This window comes from Dermochelys coriacea, chromosome 13 (assembly GCF_009764565.3).
Source record: "Dermochelys coriacea isolate rDerCor1 chromosome 13, rDerCor1.pri.v4, whole genome shotgun sequence".
Lineage (NCBI taxonomy): Eukaryota > Metazoa > Chordata > Testudines > Dermochelyidae > Dermochelys > Dermochelys coriacea.
Genome location: NC_050080.1, coordinates 6,459,474 through 6,485,655, shown reverse-complemented (window position 1 = coordinate 6,485,655; position 26,182 = coordinate 6,459,474). Strand labels below are relative to the sequence as shown.

The window sequence follows — 26,182 nt, the reverse complement described above, 5'->3', positions numbered from 1 at the left end:
TGGCTGCCGCTTCCCACAGCCCCATTGTCCGGGAGCGGCGAACCGCGGCCAGTGGGAGCTGCGATTGGCTGAACCTGCGGACGCTGAAGGTAAACAAACCGTCCCAGCCCATCAGCAGATTTCTCTGACGGGCTGCGTGCAAAAGGTTGCCGATCCCTGACCTAGATGATCATAACGGTCCCGTCCGGCCTTGAAAATCAGAGTGTTGGGCTTTCCTCACTACAGAAAGTTTACGACTGCAAAGCAGGCCTGATCTTGCCTGGATTTCTTCTTGAAACTCAGCCCTCAGTCTCCCATGCCTAAATTAAAAGTAGGAGGGGGAAAAAAAAACTTGGTGTCACTTGAGCAGAGCTAACCTGGCTGGTCCAATTATGTAACCCTCTCCCCTCCCCTCAAGAATGTACGCATGCCCACACTAACTGGGAATACAGCACAATTTGTTTTTGTTGATCCCTGCTCGCAGGGATTATTCAGCTTCATGGCTCAAAGCTGTATCTCAAGAAGCCAGTTTACATATGCGTGGCTGTGGCTGCCCTCCCCTTCTACTGAGCATGTGAGGGTATTTGACTAGAAGGACTGGACTGGAAAGGAAATCACTTTGCAAAAGAATCTTGTCCCTTTTATTCATGGCCACTTTTCTGCCTTTAATTTTTTTCATAGATATTAAGGTCAGAGGGAACCATTATGATCATCTAGTCTGACCTCCTGCACAATGCAAGCCACAGAATCTCACCCACCCATTCCTGTGAAAAACCTCTCACCTATGTCTGAGCTATTGAGGTCCTCAATCATGGTTTAAAGACTTCAAGGAGCAGAGAATCCACCAGCAAGTGTCCTGTGCCCCATGCTACAGAGGAAGGCGAAAAACCTCCAGGGTCTCTTCCAATCTGCCCTGGAGGAAAATTCCTTCCCGACCCCAAACATGGTGATCAGCTAAACCCTGAGCATATGGGCAACATTCACCAGCCAGATACCCAGGAAAGAATTTTCTGAAGTAACTCAGATCCCACCCCATCTAACATCCCATCACAGGCCATTGGGCCTATTTACCATGAATATTTAAAGATCAATTAATTGCCAAAATCATGTTATCCCATCATATCATCTCCTCCATAAACTTATTGAGTTTAATCTTAAAGCCAGATAGGTCATTTGCCCCCACTGCTTCCTTGGAAGGCTATTCCAAAACTTCACTCCTCTGATGGTTAGGAACCTTCATCTAATTTCAAGTCTAAACTTCCCCATGGCCAGTTTATATCCATTTGTTCTTGTGTCTGCGTTGGTACTGAGCTTAAATAATTCCTCTCCCTCTCCGGTATTTATCTCTCTGATATATTTATAGAGAGCAATCATATCTCCCCATAACCTTCTTTTAGTTAGGCTAAACAAGCCAAGCTCCTTGAGTCTCCTTTCATAAGACAGGTTTTCCATTCCTCAGATCATCCTAGTAGCCCTTCTCTGTACCTGTTCCAGTTTGAATTCATCCTTCTTAAACATGGGAGACCAGAACTACACACAGTATTCCAGGTGAGGTCTCACCAGTGCCTTGTATAACGGTACTCAAACCTCTTTATCTCTACTGGAAATGCATCAGGAGAGGTATCCCAAGATTGCATTAGCTTTTTTCATGGCCACATCACACTGGCGGCTCATAGTCATCCTGTGATCAACCAATACTCCAAGGTCCTTCTCCTCCTCCGTTACTTCTAATTGATGCATCCCCAGCTTATAACTCAAATTCTTGTTAGTAATCCCTAAATGCATGACCTTACACTTCTCACTATTAAATTTCATCCTATTACTATTACTCCAGTTTACAAGGTCATCCAAATCTTCCTGTATGATATCCCGGTCTCGCTCTAAATTGGCAATGCCTCCCAGCTTTTTATCATCTGCAAACTTTATTAGCACACTCCCACTTTTTGTGCCGAGGTCAGTAATAAAAAGATTGGTCCCAAAACTGATCCCTGAGGAACTCCGCTGGTAACCTCCCTCCAGCCTGACCGTTCACCTTTCAGTAGGACCTGCTGTAGTCTCCCTGTTAACCAATTCCTTATCCACCTTTCAATTTTCATATTGATCCCCATCTTTTCCAAATTTAACTAATAATTTCCCATGTGGCATGGTATCAAACACCTTATTGAAATCTAGGTAAATTAGATCCACTGTGTTTCCTTTGTCTAAAAAATCTGTTACTTTCTCAAAAAAGGAGATCAGGTTGGTTTGGCATGATCTACCTTCTGTAAAACCGTGTTGTATTTTGACCCATTTACCAATGACCTCAATGTCCTTAACTGCTTTCTCCTTCAAAATTTTATCCAAGACCTTGCATACTACAGATGTCAAACTAACAGGCCTGTAGTTATCCGGATCACTTTTTTTTCCTTTCTTAAAAATAGGAACGATGTTAACAATTCTCCAATCATACGGTACAACCCATGAGTTTACAGATTCATTAAAAATTCTTGCTAATGGGCTTGCAATTTCATGTGCTAATTGCTGTGGGAGAGTGAACAAGAGCTAATGACCACACGAGTGACCCACTCTGGAGTTTTCCTAAGCATTGCAAATGCCAATCTTTTGCTCTAAAATAGAGACTTTGCTTCTATGCCGGAGTCTGACTTGGGGAGGTTCACTGGTTTGTGGATCCACACGTTGTTCTCCTCTGAAAGTAATGATAAACAGGGGAGTTGACCAGATCGATCCTCTTAGAAGAGGATTTCTCTCTAGTTCAATATAAGATATCGTTGTAAGCTGAGAATGAGAACAACAGAGCATTTATACCAGTCCCCTGTGACTGGGCACTCTGCTTTGAAAGATTGACTGTGTCATGGGAGCCTCACTCCAACAGCCAAGGTCAGAACTTGGCCTATGGTCTGTGAAGCCTTTTTGGATGGAAGATACTATGTAAACATAAGGTATTCTAGTAGTTCAGTTTATATTAAGGCTATGTTTTACTGCAAAAACAAAGGGTATTTTTACTGAGAGAACTAACACAAGATAGTTATCTGAATGTAAAACCCTAGTGGAGACAAGACAAGTAGTCTTTAGCTCCATGTATCTAGTCAATGTAAACACTGGGTGAGTGGTACAGGGTTAACCTTGACTAGCTACATCAAAGTAAGATTTACGAGTGCCTTGTCGCCACATAAAGTTCTGACATTTCAAGGTCAGAAGTGACATGTGGAGGTAAAATATGCCCCCCCCCTTTTTTTTTTAATACTGAAGACAAAGCCTATGATTCAGCTGCAAGACCAGGTGAATACCATTTCCCCCTGCAAACAAGAAGGTGCTCAACTCAGTGTAGTCTGGCATTATTAATCTCTCACTGGGACTGGAAGTGACCCAATGCAAGAACTGCAAAAAATTTTTGGTGTAGCATGTAAAATATAGGGTTAAAGAATAAATTTGGAAGGAGAGAAACTATCATGTTTGTAACATTTTTGGAGTTATTTAAGGAATCAATACAGATTTCAGTTTCATTAGAGTTGTACAGTAGGTTATTTTAAATAAGTTGAGAAGTATTATTCCAATTCCTAGAGGACAGTCTCCCCAGAAACCAAGTGATAAAGGTTATAGTTGTTTAGTAGTTATCGGTAGGTTCAGATGATGGCCAACATCTTCAAAAGCAACTGGTGATATTTAGATGCCTCAATTTTTGAGGAGCCCACCTGGAAACACTGTTAGGGGCCTGACTTTCTGAAAATCAGGTCCTTTCAAGTTGGGCACCAAAATATTGAGGTTTATCTAAATCACTAGTCAGTCTTGAGCTATATGGACATGAAGATGAAATACTACATTATACATGTTTTCTCCAGACATTCTTTGAATAGAGCTAGTTACAATTTATGGTTCAACAACTTTTATTTTCTTCTCAATAAATGACCTTTCTTTAAGTTGAGAACTTTTATGGAAAATGTTTTTGTTCAAACTTTTTCCAGGTTTTCTATGAAAAAACGAAAAACCTTCAAATCTTTTTTTAACAAAACTTGAGAGTTTCTATGCAAATCTTGAGCAAAAGAACTGAGAAATGTTCATTTCTTTCAAAAATGTTCACAGATTATATTTAGTGTTTTCTGAGCCACTCTAACTGAGAGGGGCACTATTCGAAGAGTGTGGAGAAGCTGGAACTGCCACTGCCCATACTGAATCTGTGGATGGAGGACTTCTCTCTAGGGCTCTGATCCTGCTATCAGATCTTCAGGCATGGACTCCTGTGCCTGCATGGAGTCCCACTTACCAATCCAATTGCATTATTGTGGTATTGTTCTGTCAGTCTGAAACCTTTGAGCACTAAATTCATTAAAAGGGGTGAAAAATTAAGAGTACTGAAAGAAAACCAGCATCAAAGGAAAGCTGGATTCAAATGTTGGAGCCTCTCTTATCAGGAGAGGATAATTGAGAACTGTCTGAACCTCAAACCTATGACAGTGGATTATCTGTTTTGTGTTTAAACAATTACCATAGTTTAGTGAGCTCTTGTATGTTAAACAAAACAAAAATGCCAGTGAATAAACCTACAGAACGCTTGAGGTCCCCCACCCCTGCCTTAAAGTGCTGTGGATTTGCTTTGAACAAGGTCACAGGGCATGAATAATGATGTCTTTCTAGTGACCTTGACAAAGAAACAGCATGATTGCCCAACCAACCCATCCAAAACAAATGCACAGGCAGCAACGGCCAAAAAGGAAAGTGTTTCATAACTGTTGACTCTTGTGTTCTAGCAGCCCAGTTTCTCCTTCTATTATTCTGGGGGCTTTTGTTTGTTTTTTTGGCATAACACGAATGGTTTTTGGCATGTAGAAGAAAAAGTCTAAATGTCATATTACACACCCTTATTTAGCAATCTTTATCTGGAAGCAAGATAATTATAAGTCAATCTCAGTTTCAGCTAGATTTGCTTTTCTCAAGATAATATACTTACTCTTTGTGTACGTGTCAAATGATTTCTTCAAAGGGCCTGTTGGTATATTCTCAGTGTTACTCTTTTCATACAAAAAGAACAAAATGTGTATAATTTCCTTTTTAGACTAAGGAAAACAACAAAAAGAACAAAAGTAATGTGTACATGAGAGCATGTTGTTTGTCTTCTCTTAAATGCTGCAGTAATTCTGAGAGCAGTATGGTGGACTTGCTAGAAATTAAAAGGTACAACACACTGAAAGCATAGGTCATCACTGTTTCAGAGCTCCATACAGTACAGCATAGTTAGACCCTTAGTCATTATACATGAGAGATGGGTCTGAGGCTCAATGTTCAGACTCAATGCTGAATTCCCCCAAAGTTTGGGAGTGTTCACTTCTGGGGTTTTAGTTAGAGCTGGTCAAAATTTTTGAACCAAATTACTTAGTCAAAAATGCTTTAAAAATTGTAACACTGCTAACTCTTCAATTTGTTTGATCTAAATTTAATATCTCTTATATAAACCATTGTTCAAATGTTTTATTTACCAGAAACCGGGGGGGATTGTTTTAAACAATATTTGTATAACAGTTTTTGTAGAATTCTAAAAAGTGAAACATGAATACTGCAAAACCAGAAACAACATCTGAATTGTATTTTTCCAACTAATTTCAGTTAGGACTCATCCTTGTGTGGCTTTGGGTTCTACATATTTTCATACCCAAGGCAACATGTAAGAGTTTTACAGACTTCTTCAGAGTCATGATAACAATAGAGTATTCTTGGTTTAACTCTTATCTATAAGAAACATTCCTATAAAGTAGTAGTTCTCTTGTTGTGTACTAAGGAGATAACATTTTGTGGCATGTCTGTCTACCTCTTTATGGAGTGGGTGGGCTGGGCAGGGGGACTTTAAAACTGGCATCCAATGCAGCCCAATGCTGATAGCATTTTGACAGGATGCTTCCCCCCGATCCCTCCAAAACCCTAAAATAAAAGGCAATTTTCAATGTTGCATGGCAGATTATTCTCGTGAGAGAAAATAAAAACGTAAGAATGGCCATACTGGGTCAGACCAAAGGTCCATCCAGCCCAGTATCCTGTCTACCGACAGTGGCCAATGCCAGGTGCCCCAGAGGGAGTGATCCTAACAGGTAATGATCAAGTGGTCTCTCTCCTGTCCTCCATCTCAACCCTCTGACAAACAGAGGCTAGGGACACCATTCCTTACCCATCCTGGCTAATAGTCATTAATGGACTTAACCTCCATGAATTTATCCAGTTCTCTTTTAAACCCTGTTATAGTCCTAGCCTTCACAACCTCCTCAGGCAAGGAGTTCCACAGGTTGATTGTGCGCTGAGTGAAGAAGAACTTCCTTTTATTTGTTTTAAGCCTGCTACTCATTAATTTCATTTGGTGGCCCCTAGTTCTTATATTATGGGAAAAAGTAAATAACTTTTCCTTATTCACTTTCTCCGCACCACTCATGATTTTATCTATGATAATATGATATGATTTTATCTATGATCTATGATCTCTATCATATCCCCCCTTAGTCTCCTCTTTTCCAAACTGAAAAGTCCTAGCCTCTTTAATCTCTCCTCATATGGGACCCATTCCAACCCCCTAATCATTTTAGTTGCCCTTTTCTGAACCTTTTCTAATGCCAGTATATCTTTTTTGAGATGAGGGGACCACATCTGTACACAGTATTCACGATGTGGACGTACCATAGTTCTATATAAGGGCAATAAGATATTCTCAGTCTTATTCTCTATCCCTTTTTTAATGATTCCTAACATCCCGTTTGCTTTTTTGACTGCCGCTGCACACTGCGTGGACGTCTTCAGAGAACTATTCACGATGACTCCAAGATCTTTCTCCTGATTAGTTGTAGCTAAATTAGCCCCCATCATATTGTATGTATAGTTGGAGTTATTTTTTCCAATGTGCATTACTTTACATTTATCCACATTAAAATTCATTTGCCATTTTGTTGCCCAATCACTTAGTTTTGTGAGATCTTTTCGAAGTTCTTCACAGTCTGCTTTGTTCTTAACTATCTTGAGCAGTTTAGCAACATCTGCAAACTTTGCCACCTCACTGTTTATCCCTTTCTCCAGATCATTTATAAATAAGTTGAATAGGATTGGTCCTAGAACTGACCCTTGGGGAACACCACTAGTTACCCCTCTCCATTCTGAAAATTTACCATTTATTCCTACCCTTTGTTCCCTATCTTTTAACCAGTTCTCAGTCCATGAAAGGATCTTCCCTCTTATCCCATGACAACTTAATTTACATAAGAGCCTTTGGTGAGGGAACTTGTCAAAGACTTTCTGGAAATCCAAGTACACTATGTCCACTGGATCCCCCTTGTCCACATGTTTGTTGAGCCCCTCAAAGAACTTTAATAGATTAGTAAGACATGATCTTCCTTTACAGAAACCATGTTGACTTTTGTGCAACAATTTATGTTCTTCTATGTGTCCGACAATTTTATTCTTTACTATTGTTTCAACTAATTTGCCCGGTACTGACGTTAGAATTGCCAGGATCACTTCTAGAGCCTGTCTTAAATATTGGCGTTACATTAGCTATCTTCCAGGCATTGGGTACAGTAGCTGATTTAAAGGACAGGTTACAAACCATAGTTAATAATTCCAAAATTTCACATTTGAGTTCTTTCAGAACTCTTGGGTGAATGCCTTCTGGTCCCGGTGACTTGTTACTGTTAAGTTTCTCAATTAATTCCAAAAAGTTGGGACTTAAAATGTTTGCTATCTTCCTACTTGGACAAAACTTCCAAGTGAAAACAGAATAAAAAGCTAAACAAAGACATACGGGTTTGGTCTTTGTTGGCTGGTCATTGGAAAGCAGGATATCACTCCATAAAATACAGGTATGAACTCTACCCGAACTTCTTGATTGGGAAATTCCTTGGGTTACTGGACTGCTTTCCTTTCCTCTCTGTGGTGTGCTAGTGGGCCCTATGCATGCTCACAGAATTTTTTTAAAAATGCAGGGTTTGTGGGCTGAAATTGTGCTTATGCCCTCATATAGCAATACTAACTCTGGGGATGCTTCTAATGTAAGGCTGAGCAAACCAGTTTGGAAAAAGAACCACCTCAAAGCTTTCCTTGTTCCTCAAATGGAACACACATCCTCTCAGCACAGCCAGGCTCCCTTCTTGCAACGTCGCTTTTTTACTGGTGCCTTTGCTGATCCAGTTGTGCGTCTTAGACAGCTGTGGGTCCCAGATGCTGCTGAAGTCCAGGTTTGCCTTACATAAAGACTCCTGTTTTCATGTTGAATTTGGTGGCATCGGGTCAGAGCTTTTGGGATTCAGACTGAGGCTTTATTTTGCGGGGAGGATGCAGATGGGCAAGTTATTGGTGGTGGCATTGGAAAGTACCTAACACTCAAACCAGCACCCGTTGCATTCGCTGTGGATGGGGCCCCTCATGAGGTGGAGAAAACTGGAGAGGCTGACAAGAAAGTCCAAAGGCAGGGAGGAGTAGCTAATGAGAGGAGCAACCCTGGAAAGCTCTCGAGTCTCAGAGTTTCACTAAACTTCAATTTTCTGACCGTGTTGATCTTAACACTAGTTTTTGCTGAGCTACATGAGCAGCTGTCAGATGTGGCACAGACACAGAACTAGATTTTTACCATACCTCCCCTCTGATAACTATGGGCCAAATTATTGAATGCAGGTACCTGAAGAGCATCACAACTTACGTGCATTCACGCTTGTTAAATTCACAAATCCCACTGTTGGGCCAGCATATGCAGATCATTGTGCTTGCACAGCAGCATTTTCAGTCCGTTAATATGCAAAATGTCAAGAGGGCAGACAGATCTCCATTCTCATTCTTAATTGGCAGTCTTAACTGCAGTCATCAATTATTAAACCCGCCTTTGTCCAGTAATTCACAATCTGCAGACTTTTGAGGTTCTATTGTTCCCATAATCCTTGAACATAAATACTGTATGGATCTGGGAGGTTCCAGGGCATAGTATGTGGTGGTGTGGGAATTGTTTGCATGCTTCTTACAATTTGTTAGACAAAGCATTGTCTTGCACAGAAAATGATCCATAGGCCACCTAATAGAATTGATGTAAAGTTCTGTTGTAGGCAGGGGAAAACCCCACCTGAAGGCATTAAACAAAGAAATGCTCTGTGATTAATGTCCTTGCAGAATATAGTGGCCCTGGGCAACAGCGTCTTATGATGAATGTTTTGAAACTATAAACATCTTGGTGTTAAACAGATATTATCAGACGGCTCCTGTTCGGGTAGGATTCATGCCCTGTACATTTTCCAGTGTTAACCTTTTGAAAACAGTAATGACTGAGGTAGCACGCTTGCCAAGTTTGATACCTTTGGTTTTGTCCTTTCCACTTGGTTTTGGCTTGAAGAGAATATCTGTTTGATTGGTGACCCTGTTCAGCTGTGAAGGTCATTACAAAATTCAAAGCCTTAATCATATCAGTAACCCTTACTCTCACAAATATTTTCACTGAAGTAACAAACTCATTGTGATGTTGAGCTTTTGCAGAAATGGGCCCCAGGAGTTATATATGTCCCAGTTGTATTTCCCCCCGCCCCGACTATCTAAACCAGAGTAGATTGGACATTGTCAGTTCTAAAAGATATTTATTATTTTCTTTTAATTTTTTTAGACCAGACTCTTTGTTGATGGAAGTATATCATACAGAATCTAGCTTTCTAATATTGGTATCCCATGCATATCAGACATTCATTCCAGACTGGACACACTGGTAAATGTGTGCTGTTTAAGTTTTTTGTGTAGGAATTCATAACTGCCTGAAGTGATCTGCCTTGTATTCATCCTTGTCTAATACATATAGCAAAACCAAGTGTTGCTGATTGACATTCCCATCCCAACCCAATGTGACCTACTACTGTTTGATTATTAGTGCTGAATACTATCGCTGACCTCTAGGACTTGCTTTCCTGCTGGTGATACGGAGAGGTAACTACAGACTGGGGCAAGCAGGAGTGATAGTTTTCTTCTTGCCTTTCTTCACAAACCTCACTCAGCCACTGTGTATTTTCTAAATAATGTTAAAATAACCCCCAGAATGCTGTTCAGGACTACGACTAGTGTGGATGATGGTAAAAGTTAACAATGCAGAATGTGTGATGGTGGTGGGGAATAATCAGCCTCTAAGTTTTGGAGCAGTTATGGTCTGTCACCAATGAAATCATTCCCCCATATTTTAAGACTGGAAAAAAATAGCATCTGGTAATGTCTCCTCTTACATTGCATACCTACGAGCATATTTGTTTACTGTGAAGTATTCAGGAAAGATCAGCTGATTTTAGGCAAAATAAGATCTAGTTCAAACCAAATCCAGGGTGAATGGATTTTTGAGGGTCCCAACTTTCACTTTACTTTTCCCACCGTGTTCTGGTCAGGACTAGCAATGGAAGGTAAAGCAAACTCACAAGACAGAAACCTTATGAGAACTAACAGAATCTTGCAATTCAAAGAGGTGTGGTTAAGCATCCAGATTCTTGTCTAAACTACCATAATCTCCAAGCCCATGGTGGCAAATCCATCACTGGCATGTAATCTAAAATGTCTCTGAAATTACACACATACACTTCATAGTGTTCTCTCATCCTAGGCTTCGACTTCATGATGGAAAGCTCATTAAGGACAGGCGCCACCACCTTCGAACGTACCCCAACTGCTTTGTTGCAAAGGAGCTTACAGACTGGCTGATTGACCACAAGGAAGCACCAGACCGAGAGACGGGTATCCGCCTAATGCAGAAGCTAATGGACCATTATATCATCCATCATGGTTTGTAAATTCTAGTTTCCCTTTAACTTGCTGAAGAGAGAAAATTCAGTGTCTGGACTAGTCATTTCCCTGTCTGTTCCCACTTATCAGACCGACTTACTTATTTAGGTTCCACTTCTGCAACCCTTTCTCATGCGAGTACTTCAGCTGAAGCCAATGGAATGATCCCCTGGAGTTTTAGATGTGCAGAACTAGACTCCTGTTTAATTGCACTACTTCTCAGGTTGCACTATGCTCCCAGTCTCTTGCACTTCAGCCACTCTAGAAGAGAGGCTGTGGCTGCACATGAATGAAATAATCCTCAGAGGCGTGTCTCATGGGAAAAGGTGGAACAATAATACAACTGGTTCTAGCTCAGTTACCTTGTCCTGAACACCACTCTGCTGTTCAGCAGCTGCCGAAATATTGTGGTGTAGATTTTTATGGAATTGAATCCCTGCAACATGGTTGTATTACGCAAACACTCAAATGGCTGAAACTGCGTGATAGAAGAAATTAAAAAAATGTAGTAAAATTAATTTTTACTGCACCAGCCTAGTGTCCCTTGACATTCCAGCTCATCTCTAGGGTGGGGACAGTGGTAGTGCAGCTTGCATGCCAGCGAGCGCTACACTGTGATCGGATTGTGGCATCCCAAGGGCCAACGCAAACATGCAGGAAAGCCTCCCTTGGAAATGAAAAATATACAGTGCCCTTTTCAAGGCCTGTCTTTGAACCCAACTCAGAGTAGAGACTCACTTGGCACCCAGCTCCTAACAAGTCCTGACCAATGGCTCCTACTATTCTGGCTCTTAATTTTTTTTTTTAACTTGCAACCGCTGTGCCTTATTTTTATACAAACACTGGCCTGGGTCATGTTGTTAGATACCTGGGAAAGGCATGGTCCAGGAGTATTGGAGCAAGAGAGAGGAATTCGTCGCTCTGATGCTGACTTTCTCTATTCCTTCTTTGGTTAAATCTCTGTCTCTGTATCTCCATCTGAAAAATGGGCATAATAATAATAATAATAATAATAATACTTTAATTCTTGGTGGCAGAGATTAGAATTAAAGCCCCAGTTGCATAAATGCTTGCAGGATTAGGGTCTAACTTCTTAGGGTCCAGTGCTGGGAGTTATAGAATCTTTTTTGTATATTCTCTCATGTTTAAACATGGCTATTGCTATCTACATTCTAGCACAGTTAACCTGGTTGGTGTTAACAGATTTATTTCCCTTTCTTTTTGAGAGAACTGGACTGGTCCTGCCATGCTCTAGACCAGTGCTTCTCAAGCTATCTGATGTGGGGGACCGGCATTTTTTTTTCCAATGTGCACGCAGACCGGCAGCCCATGGCTCGTGGACCGGCACTGGTCCGCGGACCACCACTTTGAGTAGCACTGCTCTAGACCACTGGGGGCTGGAGACTTGTTTTCAGATGGTTCTTAGACAAATCCTTGTCTTCCCTGGTGAAGGAAATAGTTTGAGAACTCTTCTGGCAACCGCTAGGTTGTAACTGTAGTAATAACAGCTAGCTTTTATGTAGTGCTTTATATCAGTCAATCCTGACACAGTTTACAAAGGAGGTCAGAATCACTATCCTTATTTTACAGATGGGGAAACTAAGGCACAAAGGGAAGAGATGTGCCCAAGGTCACCCAGCATCAGAGTTGGGAATAGAACGCAGGTATCCTGAGTCCCAGGCCAGTGCACTGTTCACTCAGCCACATACTTCATACTCGGCAGCTAGGGTGAGGCTGTTTGTTGCTTGTGTTGACTGAGGGGCAGGCAAGAGATTTGTTTAGGGTGAAACTCAGCCCTGCATAGAGGATCAGTACAAGACAGATGCACTTCTTAAAACCTGTCTGAGGGCTTGTGGTCAGACTTGCATGGTGCATAAACAGTCCCTGGGCTGGCTCTTCACATGGGGCTGGATTTCACTCTTGGTGCATGGGCATGAAAGATGTTTGTTGGCACTTGCTTACTCACATTTAACTTTGACTTTACTAGAGATGAGCCTGGGCCAAAATCCCACATCAGATTAACCCCACTTCCCTGAAACTTGGGGATGTTTGGAACCAGATCCCAAGGCACTGATGTTCCTGCTTTGGTGATCTGGTGGGAGACAATCCTCTGGATTAAAAACATCTAGCTGTTTAACACACAATCAAAAACTCCCAGGATGTTATCAAGAAACTAAAAATCCTCTTCCTGGTGATAAAATCGCATGAGGGTTAATAACAAACTGCACCCGGCTTCCCAAAACTAAAGCTACAGCACCTCTGGCAAAGCGGTGTCTGCATGTGCTCCCATTGCAGGATTACCTACGAGCTCTGTCCCCAACCTCATCCTGCCAGTGAAAATGGCAGCTCCATTTAGACTAGAGAAAGGAATGCAATCAACTTGGTTTGCGAGGGGAGGAAAGGGGACGAGGAGATGAGCAAGACAGCTCAGTTTATTTTTTAGCAGCGAATAAAAGTGAACCTGCTCTCTCCCTCCCTGGAACAACAAAAAGCCAGAAGGGCCCATTCAGTCCTTTTGCATAATGCAGAATTTCACCCATTGATTCATGCATCACGCCCAACAACTGGTGGTTGAACTGGAGAGTGTCATCCAGACCCTCGGTCATGACTGGTAGAATCCAAGTGCAGAGAATCTACCACGTCCATTGGTCTTAAAGCCAAACCCTAGTTATACTCACCCTTGTGACTGGGTATGGAATAAGCATCCACATTTTTCAGATATTTGCTGGTTTTTATAATGGGCCAAGCCAAAACCCCATAATTGAATCAGACCCAAGCTTTGGGGCATCTGAGGTCCTCATACTTGATGCTAGAACCATCTTTACGGAGAGACTCAAACTACTTTCTCTGCACTTATTTAAATGAGTAGTCCTCTCTCTTTAATAGCACATGGAATGTAGGTTTTGCTGCCAGATCTCTTGCCTTCATTGAAGTGTTTCTGCACTGCTGCTTAACTTTGCAGGAAGTAACATCTGCCCTTAGTGTCCAATGCATGGACCCAAGCCATATAACCGTAGGGCACTTGAGGGAATGGAAACAGCCTCTGTAATTGACCAGCCGAGTGAACTTGTTGCGTGATGCGCACGCTCTGCCTTACACTTAACAAAGGCAAAATCTGCAACGGAGAGCAAATGGTCAGGGGAGGAGCAAAAGCGACTTGTGCTGAATGAGCCTGAATGTTCAGCTTTTAGCCGACGGTTTGGCAGAATACACTTCAGGCCTGTTTCCCCTGCAGGAGCTACACAAGACTGGCTTGTGTATGTCACGCAGAGCCTGACGCTGGCTGAAACCAAAATAAACACAGACTCCTAGGGTGCCTTCTTCCTGCAGTCTGGGACAGTGTGTACAAGCAAAGCCTTGGGCTGAGGTGAGGGGAACTCCAGGGTCTGTGGGGCAGAGAGTACATGAGGCGATGGATTGCCTGATTCTTTCTCCAAGCATCCTGCCTCTCTAGTCTGGTTATAGGCCACAAGGAGGGGAAGGAGTCTAAAAAGATGATTTTTAAGAGCCATGTCCAGTGTGTCCTCCAAAGAATTCAGTGTTTTCTCGTCTTGCTGTGGAGGTGATGGCTAGTTTGGCCCGAACACTCTCCCAAGTACCCTTCTTCCTCAAGTCTTCACTTCACACTCAGCTTTTTCTGAGGCTTGTAGAAGTGGTGACTCTCTCCAGCTTGTGTTTGCTCACCTTTCTTGGTTCTTCTCAGAAGCAAAAGGCACCAAATCTCTCTCTCTCTCTCTGTGTCTTGTGGCATATTTCTGGGCTGACTATGCGAGACCTTATTCATGGGACACTATTTGTTCCTTCTGCACACCCCACCTAGAGGTGAGCATCCACCCTCTGAACAATGGACACCACTCTCTCTTTCAGGCCTGCAGAATTTTAACCTCCAGTTTTGGAAGGAGGGTTGTAAAATGACCATGCAGATTTCCTCTGGCTGAAAAATTGCAAAAATATGTCTGTAAGTTGAGGGTTAGTCTGGTATATTTTTCCCCACAGAAAGTTTTAGATGAAATGCCAAAAAAACAAAAATGTGCCCCATTTGTTGTCGTCAACGTTTTATGTTTTCAGAGAAAATCTTTCAGTGAAAAAACAAAATCTTCTATGGAAAGGAAGCACGTTTCTTTTTGGGGAAAATCCTGTCGCCAAAACCCCAAATTTCCCTCCAAACCATCAAGAGAGAACATGTTTGTGGGGTGCTGAGGGTGTTGAGGGTGCTGTATACTATGTGTATGCACAGGTAGAGTGGGTGTAGTTAATGTCTGTGGGAAAATGTACCTGTCCTGTGTTCTTGTCCAGCTCTGCCCCAGAAGTAGCTGCATGTTAGTGATTTTGTGACTATAGCTAACACCTTTTGGGCCCTTCAGGATGGAAATGTAGATTATTTACAGAAATGACAATCAAAGGTGAATTTAAATAGCTGTTGCTTGTAACACCTGGGCACCTAGTGCAAAGTGGCAAACCCGTTGTGCTAAATGCTGGACAGACCAATGATTGGGGCAGTCCCCATATTAACTTAGTCTTTCAGACTTGTTAAGAAGAGTTTCTTACCCTATGAGATCTGGAGTGATGGGGCAGATCCAAATGGGGGAGAGTACAAAATGAAGGCTGAAAATCCAGATTTTAGGGGCCAGATTTTCAAGAAGAGCCTTCATCCATCACTCTCGATATTAGCGGGGGAAGGGAGATGGGATAATATGTCATTGTTCTCAGTGGGCGCTACTGCGCTCTGATGAAGAATCTGCCCACTTCATTTAGGTGCCTAAACAGGAGCTGAAAACCTGCTTCTAAGCTCTTAACAACAGGAGCTGTGGTAACACTGGAGTTTGCATTTATGCTCTCCTTATCAAAGCTGAGGAGGTGGAAGGCAGGTGCAGCTTTTGTTGACTTCAACCCCTCTTTTGACCACTGCAATGCAAACAGTCGATCTGTTGTCATTGGCTGCCTGGTGAGAGATGAACGCCTTGTATGTTAGGCTGCCATGAATAAAAATACCCTCTCTTGCTGCGCTTTATCACAGCAGCATAAAGTAGCAGCAATTAGTCCAGGGTTAACCATTAACACTTAAATCTGATTATTTGCCATCTTGCTAGCTACTTTTTTTTTTTCACCACCAGGTTGACAGTTTCAAAGAAACCCATTATTTGATTAAAGCCTTTGGAACGCTGGGCAGGAGCGAAGCTTTTGGTCACCAAAGACGTCATCCTTCCACGTTTCTGTTAATCACCTGTTTAATGCATGAGGCTGACTTTTTTATTTCCTGATTTGTGATCATTTCTTTTTCTTAACCCTCTAGTAAGAGGGCTCTCTGCTCACCTCCATGTGGAGAGAACTGCCAGGAATCTGGCTAGTTAAAATCCATTCCCCTTTCCCTCAGCGAGTCCCAACATCCTCGAGAGGGTCAAGAATAATACCATGAAATGCATTGCCTGGGCTATTGCTTACTTGTGAGATATGATCTAACTAGGTACTATAGCATACACTGGGCCCAGAATTGGAAATTGGATATTATCCGCCAGGCCTTTAAGCTGCAAAAGTGTGTCTTCTTTCCATGGGCTCAAGCCTGTAAGACTCTGAGCATATTAACTTCCATTTATCCCTCTCCTTCCCATGGAACTGATTGTTACACCATGGGAACCATCAATACCGCTAGTCAAAAAATGGGCAAAACCCCCTTAATCTCTCAAACAGCTGTGTGCTTGGATAGACCACCTCCTGCCTGACGCATCTTGTGTTTGTAGCATTGCAGTTTGTCACCATGAAGGCAATTCAGGGAGCATGTTTTTTTAAGTCTTACCATAATACTTAGCATTAGAGCCAGTCAAGTAAAGGCAGGCATAGTTCTACGAAACATTCCTGAAGAAATGAACATTTTGTTTTTTACTCTAAACTTTCTGTGGCATTTTTTATATGAAACTTCAAAAGGCAACTTTTTAAAATCTCTGATTGATTCTTCCTGTCCTGCCCACCCCCCACAATTCAATAGGGAAAAAATCTTCCTCTTTATGGTGGGGTGGGATGTTTTTGTGTTTCTTGGTTTTTTTTATTAATAGGTTGTTCCTTCGCACTGAAACAAAACTTTTTTTACAACAGGGAAAAACCTTTTTGACACAAACAACCACTCCCAAACTTTTGACTTGCTCTACTTACCACTTAGTGCAAGCTCACCATGGGTCTCAAAGCACTTTCCCTAAATGAGTATTATCCCTATTTTATAGGTAGGGGAAATTGAGGAAGAGAGGCGCTGTGACTTATTCAAGTTCAAACAGTAAGTCAGCTGGAGAGCTGAGCTCAGTTCTTCCAGGTCCTTAGAACAGTGGTCTGTCTCTGTGACCATATTGTCTCACATATCTGCACACACCTACCAGAGGGCATATACAAATGAGGAATGCACAAATATCCAAGGTGTGCATGCAGATGAGGTGTAGGCCCTTAAATTAGGTGGCTATAGATGCATGCACTTAACTTTAAAGATCTGATGTCAGACCTGATGGATTGCCATGTGAATGAATCAGGCAGAGTGGATGCAGATTGATTGTGTGGAAAAATCTCTTTTATAGTTGCATTTAGATATCAAAGCTTCTGGAATAGGGGAAAAGGAATGTAAATATTCTTAGGCAATTTAATGAGTTTTTGGCTACTACATCTCCCCGCACCCCCACCCTCTCCAAGCTTGCTAAACGTGGCAGGGGCTTTTTAACCCACCAGACTAGGAGAGGGTTTTTTTAAGCTTATAGGTGAACTGCAACATTTAGACTTGGAAAAAAAAGTCTTCCTTTTCCATTCAGTCGTCTAATGAGAGCTCTAAATGTAGCTATTAAGGACCAAAACTTACTCCAGTTCCTTCATGCAAAGTTCTGTGCATGTGACTGGCTGCCTGCCCCAAACATGGGTGTGCAGCTATTGTGCATGGGACCCTGTTTGGTGTTTGAATGCCATCTGCCCTAGTGCATGCAGGAATGGTTTCTATACAGCTCATTATAGTAATCATAGAGTTGGAGGTCTGGAGCCTGGGCCACGGTATACTGCCTGTAACTCCTAAATGACTGAAAACTGTCTTTGTGCTCAGGCCGGAGTTTGCATTATGGGGTAGTGTTTAAGCCTGCAGTCCTGATGTCATCTGCTTTGATTTTTCTTTCCAGTTTGTGATGAACACTCAGACTACAAGGACGCCAAGTTGCTGTACCGTTTCCGCAAGGACGACGGGACCTTCCCTCTCAACAAGGATGTAAAGGTGTTCATGAGGGGGCAGAGCCTTTATGAGACGTACGTGAGTCCTTCCCTGAAAGGTCTATCACCGTGCAGGCTGCTGGCTGCCTTTGCAGCTCCAGAGTCAGGAATCTGAACCATTGCCAAAGTTTCTCTTGCTCCATAGTATCAATTGGTATCTCCAGCTCTGACTCCTTGCTGCCTTTCTCACTGCAGCAAAGCAGCGTGCAGAGATGGCTGTGAATTGGAATGCAGGATCAGAACTCTTTGCCACTTTGGGGGCGGGGGGAGGGGGGTGGGAGAGTTCACATCCAGATCCAGATCTGGACTTCTCGACTTCAAGCCATTGCTAATGAATATGGTTCACTATGGTTGAAGTGCTAGCCTAGGATTTGGGTGGTCTGGGTTTGAGGTCCTGCTTTGCCACAGACTTCTTGGGTGACCTTGGTCAAATCAGTAGACTCTCTATGCATCATTTCCCTCCTGTACAAGGGGATAACAGCACTGTCCTGCCTCACAGGGGTGTTGTGAGAATAATTGCATTAAAGATTGTGAGATTCTAAGATACTCTGGTAATGTGGGTGCTCCGACAAGTAGCTTAGATTCCATGGACAGCTTCCTTTCATTGAGGGGGTGGGGAAGAGGGAGACACAGAAGCACACACACGCAAAGATGGGTTCTCTCTATGTGTGGAGGTTTCGCTAATTACTCCCCCAGGTCAAAAAACAGCTTCTTCTCTGAGTCTGACTGGGGAAATGGGCTGGAGAATCTCTACTTTCCAGTAAGCCTCTTAATAGTACTGAAAGGCAGAACACAAGTAGCTGATCAGCGTTGCTGCCTCTTTTGTGGGTCTGGGGAAGCAGAGCTCTGGTAAGGTAGGAATGATTAAAAGGGGATGGGTGTTTCTGGGCTGTTCAAACCGGATGGCCCAGCCAATCTACCAACAGGGGGACCACACAGGGAGTCTGGCAAAGCTAGGAACTGATCCCAAATCTCACATGTCTTAACCACAGCCCTCCCCCTTCTCTCCATTATTATCAGTTATCCAATATGTTCTAGGGGTCCCAGCACAGGGCCGGGAACCTGACGTTCCAGCGGTTGAGCCTACTACTCCTTCATGCTGACCTTAAGCAAGTCACTTAATCTTAATTTTATTTTTCTCCCATCTGTTAAATGGGAATGGAAAATACCGACCTTGCAGGGGCTGTCTTGTATGATCAATGCTTTTACAGTGCTTCAAAAAGTATAAAAAGCTATATGCAGGCTAACTATTCTGCCTGAAATGAAACCCTGGACAGGCTTGGGTTGGAATTGAGGAGCTAAATTCCAGAAGTTTTGTATAATCTCCTCAAACTAGTTATTTTCCTCTGAGGGAAACACAAGCCTCTTATGCCAGCAGGAATCCTCACCATCCTTCCTGCACTGGACTTGGATGCTGTTGCTGGCATCCCCCATCCTGTGAAGCATTCCTTGGCTTCTTGGTAAAGCAGATTGAAAAATGTTAGTAGTTTGTCTTGGAAAACTTTGAAAAATTTTAACATTTTTCCAAATTTCCGTGTGTGTGTGTGGTTTTGTTTTTTTTTTTTTTGCATTTTACAAAACAACCATAAGGTTTTTGGATTTTGAAACCCGCCTCCCCCAGCCTTTCTAGCTTCTTGGTTTCACCACACCCCTCCTTTTCCAATGGCAAATTTGGAGGCAGGGGAGAAAAAATCAGATCTTATTTTTGTCATTAAAAAAAAAAATCACAACTGACACCAATTCTATTTCAATGACTGGGGTTTGTTTGTTTTTGTTTTCTTTTGCTTTTCGGGTTTTTTTTTTTTTTTTTCAACCCCCTCTAGTTCTAAATCTCGGAAATGGGCTCTCCCTAGAATCAGATCCAGTGCTGGGTTTAAACTTGTTTCAACCACAAAGGGTACGACAATGCTACAGCGATGCAGGGCGGCACTGCAACTATGCTGCTGTAGCACCCTCAGCTAGATGCTTCCTGCATCGATGGAAAAACCGCTTCCATGGATGTAGTGAATTCCTCTCCCCAAGGGGCTGCAGCTAGGTTGATGGAAGAATTTTCCCATCAAACTTGCCACTTTTACACCAGGGAGTAGGTGGCCCTAATTCTGGTGCTCAGGACACTGAGCAATGTAGCTAGACTGATCTAGTTCTTAAGTGTAGGCCAGGCCCAGGATTGGCGGAAGCACCCTTTAAATGTGTGTGTGGGGAGGGGGGGGCACAGGCACCTGAACTGTGGCACCGCCCCCCCAAAAGCCCCCCCTCATGCTGTCCCTTACTCGAGGTGCCACTCCCGTGCTGCCTCTTCCCTCCCAAGATCCCGCTCACTCCTCTCCACCCCCTTCTCCCCTTGTCACTCATACTTATGGCCAGAAAAAGTGGAAGGGCCATGGACCCCCTGGATCCCTCTGTTCTGGTGCCCCTGGCCAGGGCTAAATTACTTCTGTACCTCGTTGTTTCAAGCACTCGCCCATCTTAATGCTGTATTGCGGCTAAGCACCTAGCAATCAGAATCTCAAACTGCAGCTGAAGTGGGAGCCCACCATTGGGCAAACTTGTGCAGAACTCAGCATGTGCTGTCTGCCCTCTGTTGGACCCATGTTCTGACTTTAATCTGTCAGAAATTAGCAGATTAAGGCTATACTTCTGTTGTTGTGCTTTTTGCTAAACAAAATAGCATAAATCCTGGTCTGTGCTAGAAAAATCCACACCCCTGAGTGGTGTAGTTAAGCCAATCTAACCTCCGGTGTAGACAGCATGAGGTGGACGGAGAATTCTTCCATCAACCTAGCTATCGCCTCTCAGGGAGGTGATTTACCGATGCTGACAGGAGAACCCACCTCCCCCCCCTTTCGGCGTAGGTAGTGTCTACACTGAAGTGCTTTAGTACTGCTGTAGCATTTCAGTTGTAGACAAGCCCTAAGTAATGCATTCGGAAGGTATCTAGCTGTTTGCATATGTGGGGTTAGGGCACCCTCTTGTGGACACATCAGTTTTAACCTTCCGGAATTCAGGAAACTGTGGGGTTTAACTGCATTTAAGCTGTGCCCTCTCTAGCAGTTTAGATTTTCAGGGGGGTTACAGGAACCTTTTGTTGCTTTTTGGCTCGTGTGTTCTGTCTTGCTTTGAGTTGGCCTTGAATTGGCTGTGCTGAAACCACTTCTTGTGCCTGGATTTGATTCAAATCCACGTGAAAGGAGCATGTTTTGCATGGGTTCACCTGAAACAAGCAAAACTCACCTGCTGCCTTTCTATCTTGGCTTTGGGTTCTGTTACAATTACTTGCATAGATCATTATGGCTAATCTTTTCAAAATTAGCTGATGTTTTCCATTGTGCATTAAACTATTGAGTGACTCACCTGTCTCCTCAGCTGTGCTTGAATGAGACCTAAAATTTAGGTTCTGATCATGTGGGTTAAACACCTCATTTAAAAGGCTTTTTCTCATCATACTTGTCTTAAGCAATTGGGCTTTTGCCATTTCCCTTGGGAGCCCAATAGCTATCTATATGAGAAAACTGTACCAGTTTTAAATAAAAGAGCGGTTTTAAACTGATGTGGTTAAACCACCACAATAGACTGTGTGGATATTTATTTCATCTTAGCTTAAACTGATTCCTGGAGTGTCTACCTTAGGGTTTGAATTGGCTTAATTCAGTTTAAAATTGCCCCTTTAGTTAAACCAGTGCAGATTTCTTGGGCAAACAAAGTACACTCATTGGAAGCTTATCCTACTGTTCAGCCTACAATGTTCCTTTTGTTAATTTTGTCCGGCTACACTTAGCTGTACCACCCTAAGCAGTTCTCCTTTCATGATGTTCACACCTTCAAAATCCTTAGGTAATTATTACCCCTCCATCACTGTGTAGCTAAGCCATGCTTTGTTCTTTGGTCCTTCCTCATACAGCAGCACTTCCAGCCTTTGTAGCCTAAGAAACCATATCTTCAGTGAGGAGTGAGTATTTATTTACAGTGGAATTGTAAGTAGAAGCTTGGACAGGCTACTCTGTTTACCTCTCATGTCTTCATGCTGGGCAAGAGTCTTCCTTTCCTTGAGGACTTCTCTTTTTCTCACCCATTCCAGCATGCCTGCCTCCTTTAAAACCCAATCAAATCCATGAAACATCCTAGACAGTCTTCATGGTTCTTACTGGCTTTGATGTTACCATGAGACTCATCTTCTGGGTCCTCCACATACAGCATTCTGACATGGGAACGTCATTCCAAAAACTGTCCTAAGCTAATGGCTCGAGAGCGGAAAGTCTGACACTTGGAGTTACATAATCAAGCGTGACAGGTTTCAGAGTAGCAGCCGTGTTAGTCTGTATTTGCAAAAAGAAAAGGAGTACTTGTGGCACCTTAGAGACTAACAAATTTATTTGAGCATAAGCTTTCGTGAGCTACAGCTCACTTCATCGGATGCATTTGGTGGAAAATACAGAGGGGAGATTTATATACACACACAGAGAACATGAAACAATGGGTTTTATCATACACACTGTAAGGAGAGTGATCACTTAAGATGAGCCATCACCAGCAGCAGGGGGAGGAAAGGAGGAAAACCTTTCATGGTGACAAGCAAGGTAGGCTATTTCCAGCAGTTAACAAGAACATCTGAGGAACAGTTGGGGGTGGGGTGGGGGGGAGAAATAACATGGGGAAATAGTTTTACTTTGTGTAATGACTCATCCATTCCCAGTCTTTATTCAAGCCTAAGTTAATTGTATCCAGTTTGCAAATTAATTCCAATTCAGCAGTCTCTCATTGGAGTCTTGTGTATATCTTGTGTATATCAATCTCCCCTCTGTTTTTTCCACCAAATGCATCCGATGAAGTGAGCTGTAGCTCACGAAAGCTTATGCTCTAATAAATTTGTTAGTCTCTAAGGTGCCACAAGTACTCGTTTTCTATAATCAAGCATATTATGGTGTAGCAAGATGTGTTGGGTTCCCCCACTGTTTGTTTTCTCTCTGCTCGTGATAGGTGGGACAACCAGTGCTTTAGTTGGCTTTAGCTCCTGCCAATCTGCTTGTGTAGTTATAGGGCTAAAGAAAAGATCACCTTCCGGGTCCACCCCGCTCCTTACCCCTTGCCATGTGTCTTCTCTGTGCCAGGTTGATCAATGTAGAAGACTCCTTACTGAAGGTGAGAGAGGAGAATTCTGTGAAGTACCAGAGGACATTCCTGGGCTGTGAAATGATTGACTGGCTCATCCAGGAAGGGGAGACAGCAAACAGAAAGGAAGCTGTGGAGCTGGGGCGAGCACTGTTGGAACATGGGATCATTCAGCATGGTAAGCTGAAATTCCTGCGGATGGGGAAAGAAGGTGAAGGATGGGGCTAGCTATCATTGCTTTGCTTGGAACAACCCCCCATTTATAACAAGTAACAAATGCTGGTCGTGTGCCGAGTGCTAGTTTCTACTTGGAGATAGCAATGGGTCCATTTAGTTCTATTTTTAGAATAGGGGACTTCTGGGGTCTGGGCACGCTGGTGTCACCCTTGAATGTTTGAGACGGAATCTGAGTCACTTTTTGGCATCTCTTCAAAGTGTCATTCCCAAGCCAGAGAACGGGGATTCACATTTGGATTTCAAGACACTCGAAGCCTGCTCATGCACATGCTCAGTGTCTTTCTCTCTTTCTCACACACAGAGAGAGATAGGATCTGAGATTCCCCGCCAACATTATAATGGAAGAAATAAGGCGGTTGAAGTGGAGGGGCTCATTCAATATCTGGCCCATTTCTAAGGCCATATATTTCGGAGGGCTCATCTACATGGCGAGTTACTGCGGAGCAAGTCAGGGTGTGAATCTGCAGCACGCTCTGAATTTGCTTGACCAGAGAGACAATGGCTCAGTGACAGTGCTGCCTTCAGTCCTCTGGGAAAGGGTGTTAACTCTTTCGCTGCTGATCGGTTTCGCAAAAACCTCTAGTTGCTCTGGGGCTGTAAACAGCCCCGATAGAGCAGTACCACTTCTCTCCCACCACCTTCCCATCTCCTCCAACCAATGGAAAAAAAAAATCTCATTCCTGCCGATGAGCCCATGCCTCATTGGTCATCAACTTAACATCCTGTCAGTTATTTCTGTACCACCAATAAACCCAACGCTAGCTTGTAATAACCCCAGCCTTACTGGACTGTGGGATTTTCACTGGAAGGTTTTTTACTTGACATTATCAACATTACTTTGGTGTGCTCCTGCAATGCAAGGCATTGTGGGAGGTGTAGTCCCACACTCTGCCATGCCTGGCTGTTAGAGAGGCGGGGGTTGGGAGGTAAAGGAATGAGGCTGCATCCCATGGCTGAGTTTGATAATGGAATAGCCCTCTTCCTTCCCCCACCAGACCCTTGTGACACTGAAAAGGGGAATAAGAACACACCCTGTCTTGAAAATCCTGAGCATTAAAAAAAATCCTGAATCAGGCTCCGCAACAGCCCGAGGCTTTAAAAATAATGATTGTTGGACTCCTTCTATTTGCCTTCTGGTTTCTGAGCTTTAGGTTTGGTTTAGCCTTTGGGGCGGTGGGGGCGGGGGTCGTGATTTCAAGCTTTTCTCTGCAACCCTGAGGATTAGAAACTCACATTTTGTTTTTTAATGAAAACTGAGCATCTCCCCTGCTCACATGACTCCAGGAGCTGGGGCTTTAATAAAGGAAAAACACCAAATATTGTGACACTCACTAGAACTGGTAACACTGCAGAGGGTGCACTGGTAACACTGCAGCAGGTCTCCTCCTCCAGCCCTGCTACTGAATGGCAAAGATTAGTTACCCTTTGTTATGAGACCCCCTTGACAGCCCCTCTACCCTTTCCTGTTCTCTTCCCAGTCTCCAGCAAGCACCACTTCTTTGACAGTAACCTGCTCTACCAGTTCTGGATCAACTTCCGCCGGAGGCGACGGCTCACGGAGCTGCTCAACGAGAACTCGCCCCGGGCTTTGTCAGAGAGCCCTGACAGCCCCTTCTGCCTCCGCAAGCTCAACCCAGAGCAAGGCAACTCCAGCTTCCTCTCGGGTAATCAGGGATACTGGGGTGGGGCCTTGGGTGGAAGGAGCAGGGCCTTTAAATCCCTGGGCCCTTTAAATTGCTGCCAGAGCCTGTGGGCTCCCGGCCGCTGCTGCTACCCCGGGACTCTGTCGGCAATTTAAAGGTCCTGGGGCTATGGCTGTGGTACCGGTGGCCAGGAGCCCCGGGCCCTTTAAATCGCCACCAGAGCCCCATGGTAGCAGCAGTGGCGGCTGGTAGCCCCGGGCCCTTATAATTGCCGCCAGAGCCCCCTGGTAGCAGTAGCAGGTGTGGCGGCCAGGAGCCCTGGGGCTCTAGTAGTGATTTAAAGGGCTAGGAGCTCTGGCCACTGCCAGGAGCCCAGGGCCCTTTAACTCACCACTGGAGCCCCAGGGCTCCCTGCCACTGCTGCTACCCCAGGGCTCCGGCAGCGGGGCTCTGGCATTTAAAGTGCCAGGGGCTCGAACTGCTGCTGGGAGCCCTGGGGAAGCTGCCCCAGGTCGGCTGTGTATCGGCTTTTGCCGGTATGCCATATCGGGTTGTACCAGCTTACTTTCATCTCTGCCTGGGATGAGTATATAGGGGAATCTGAAGTAAGATTAGAGATACTCTTAGTCTTTACCTCTGTATCTGGCATTGGTGTGACCACTGCTGGAATCCTGTGTCCAGTTCTGGTGCCCACAGCTCAGGAAGGATGTTGATAAATTGTAATGTTCTGAAAAGAGCCACAAGAATGAGTAAAGAATTAGAAAACATGCTTGTAGCGATAGACTCAAGGTGCTCAATCGATTTAGCTTAAAGAGAAAGTTAAGGGGTGACGATCACAGTCCATAAGTATCAACATGGGGAACAAATATTTAATAATGGGCTCTCCAATCTAGCAGAAAAAGGTACAACACAATCCAATGGCTGGAAGTTGAATCTAGACAAATTCAGACCGGAAATGAGACGTGCATTTGCAATGGTGGGAGTGAGTAATTAACCATTGGAATAAATGACCAAGGGGCATGGTGGATTCTCCATCACTGACAATTTTTAAATGAAGATTGGATGGTTTTCTGAAATAAATTGGGGGATTATTGTGGGGCAGTTGTTTGGCCTGTGTTATCCAGGAGGCCAGTCTACATGATCACAGTGGTCCCTTCACACCCACACGCCTTCCTAGGTAAAGACTAGTGAAGGGAGATCCTCTGCAGGTTGAGAGTTTCCAAAATCATTCA

The 26,182-nt window shown here is 43.6% G+C and overlaps 1 protein-coding gene across 2 annotated transcripts in view; it reads left to right on the top strand.

Moving 5' to 3' along the window:
* The window catches only part of LOC119841938 (DEP domain-containing mTOR-interacting protein-like), a 38,846-nt gene that overhangs the window by 4,543 nt on the left and 8,121 nt on the right, over positions 1–26,182 (top strand). For both annotated transcript variants that reach the window (XM_038369771.2, XM_038369770.2), the window contains exons 2-5: positions 10,559–10,737; positions 17,877–18,000; positions 23,070–23,248; positions 24,786–24,971. In XM_038369771.2, the coding sequence (XP_038225699.1) occupies positions 10,559–10,737; positions 17,877–18,000; positions 23,070–23,248; positions 24,786–24,971 (668 nt within the window). The remainder of the gene's footprint in view (positions 1–10,558; positions 10,738–17,876; positions 18,001–23,069; positions 23,249–24,785; positions 24,972–26,182) is intronic.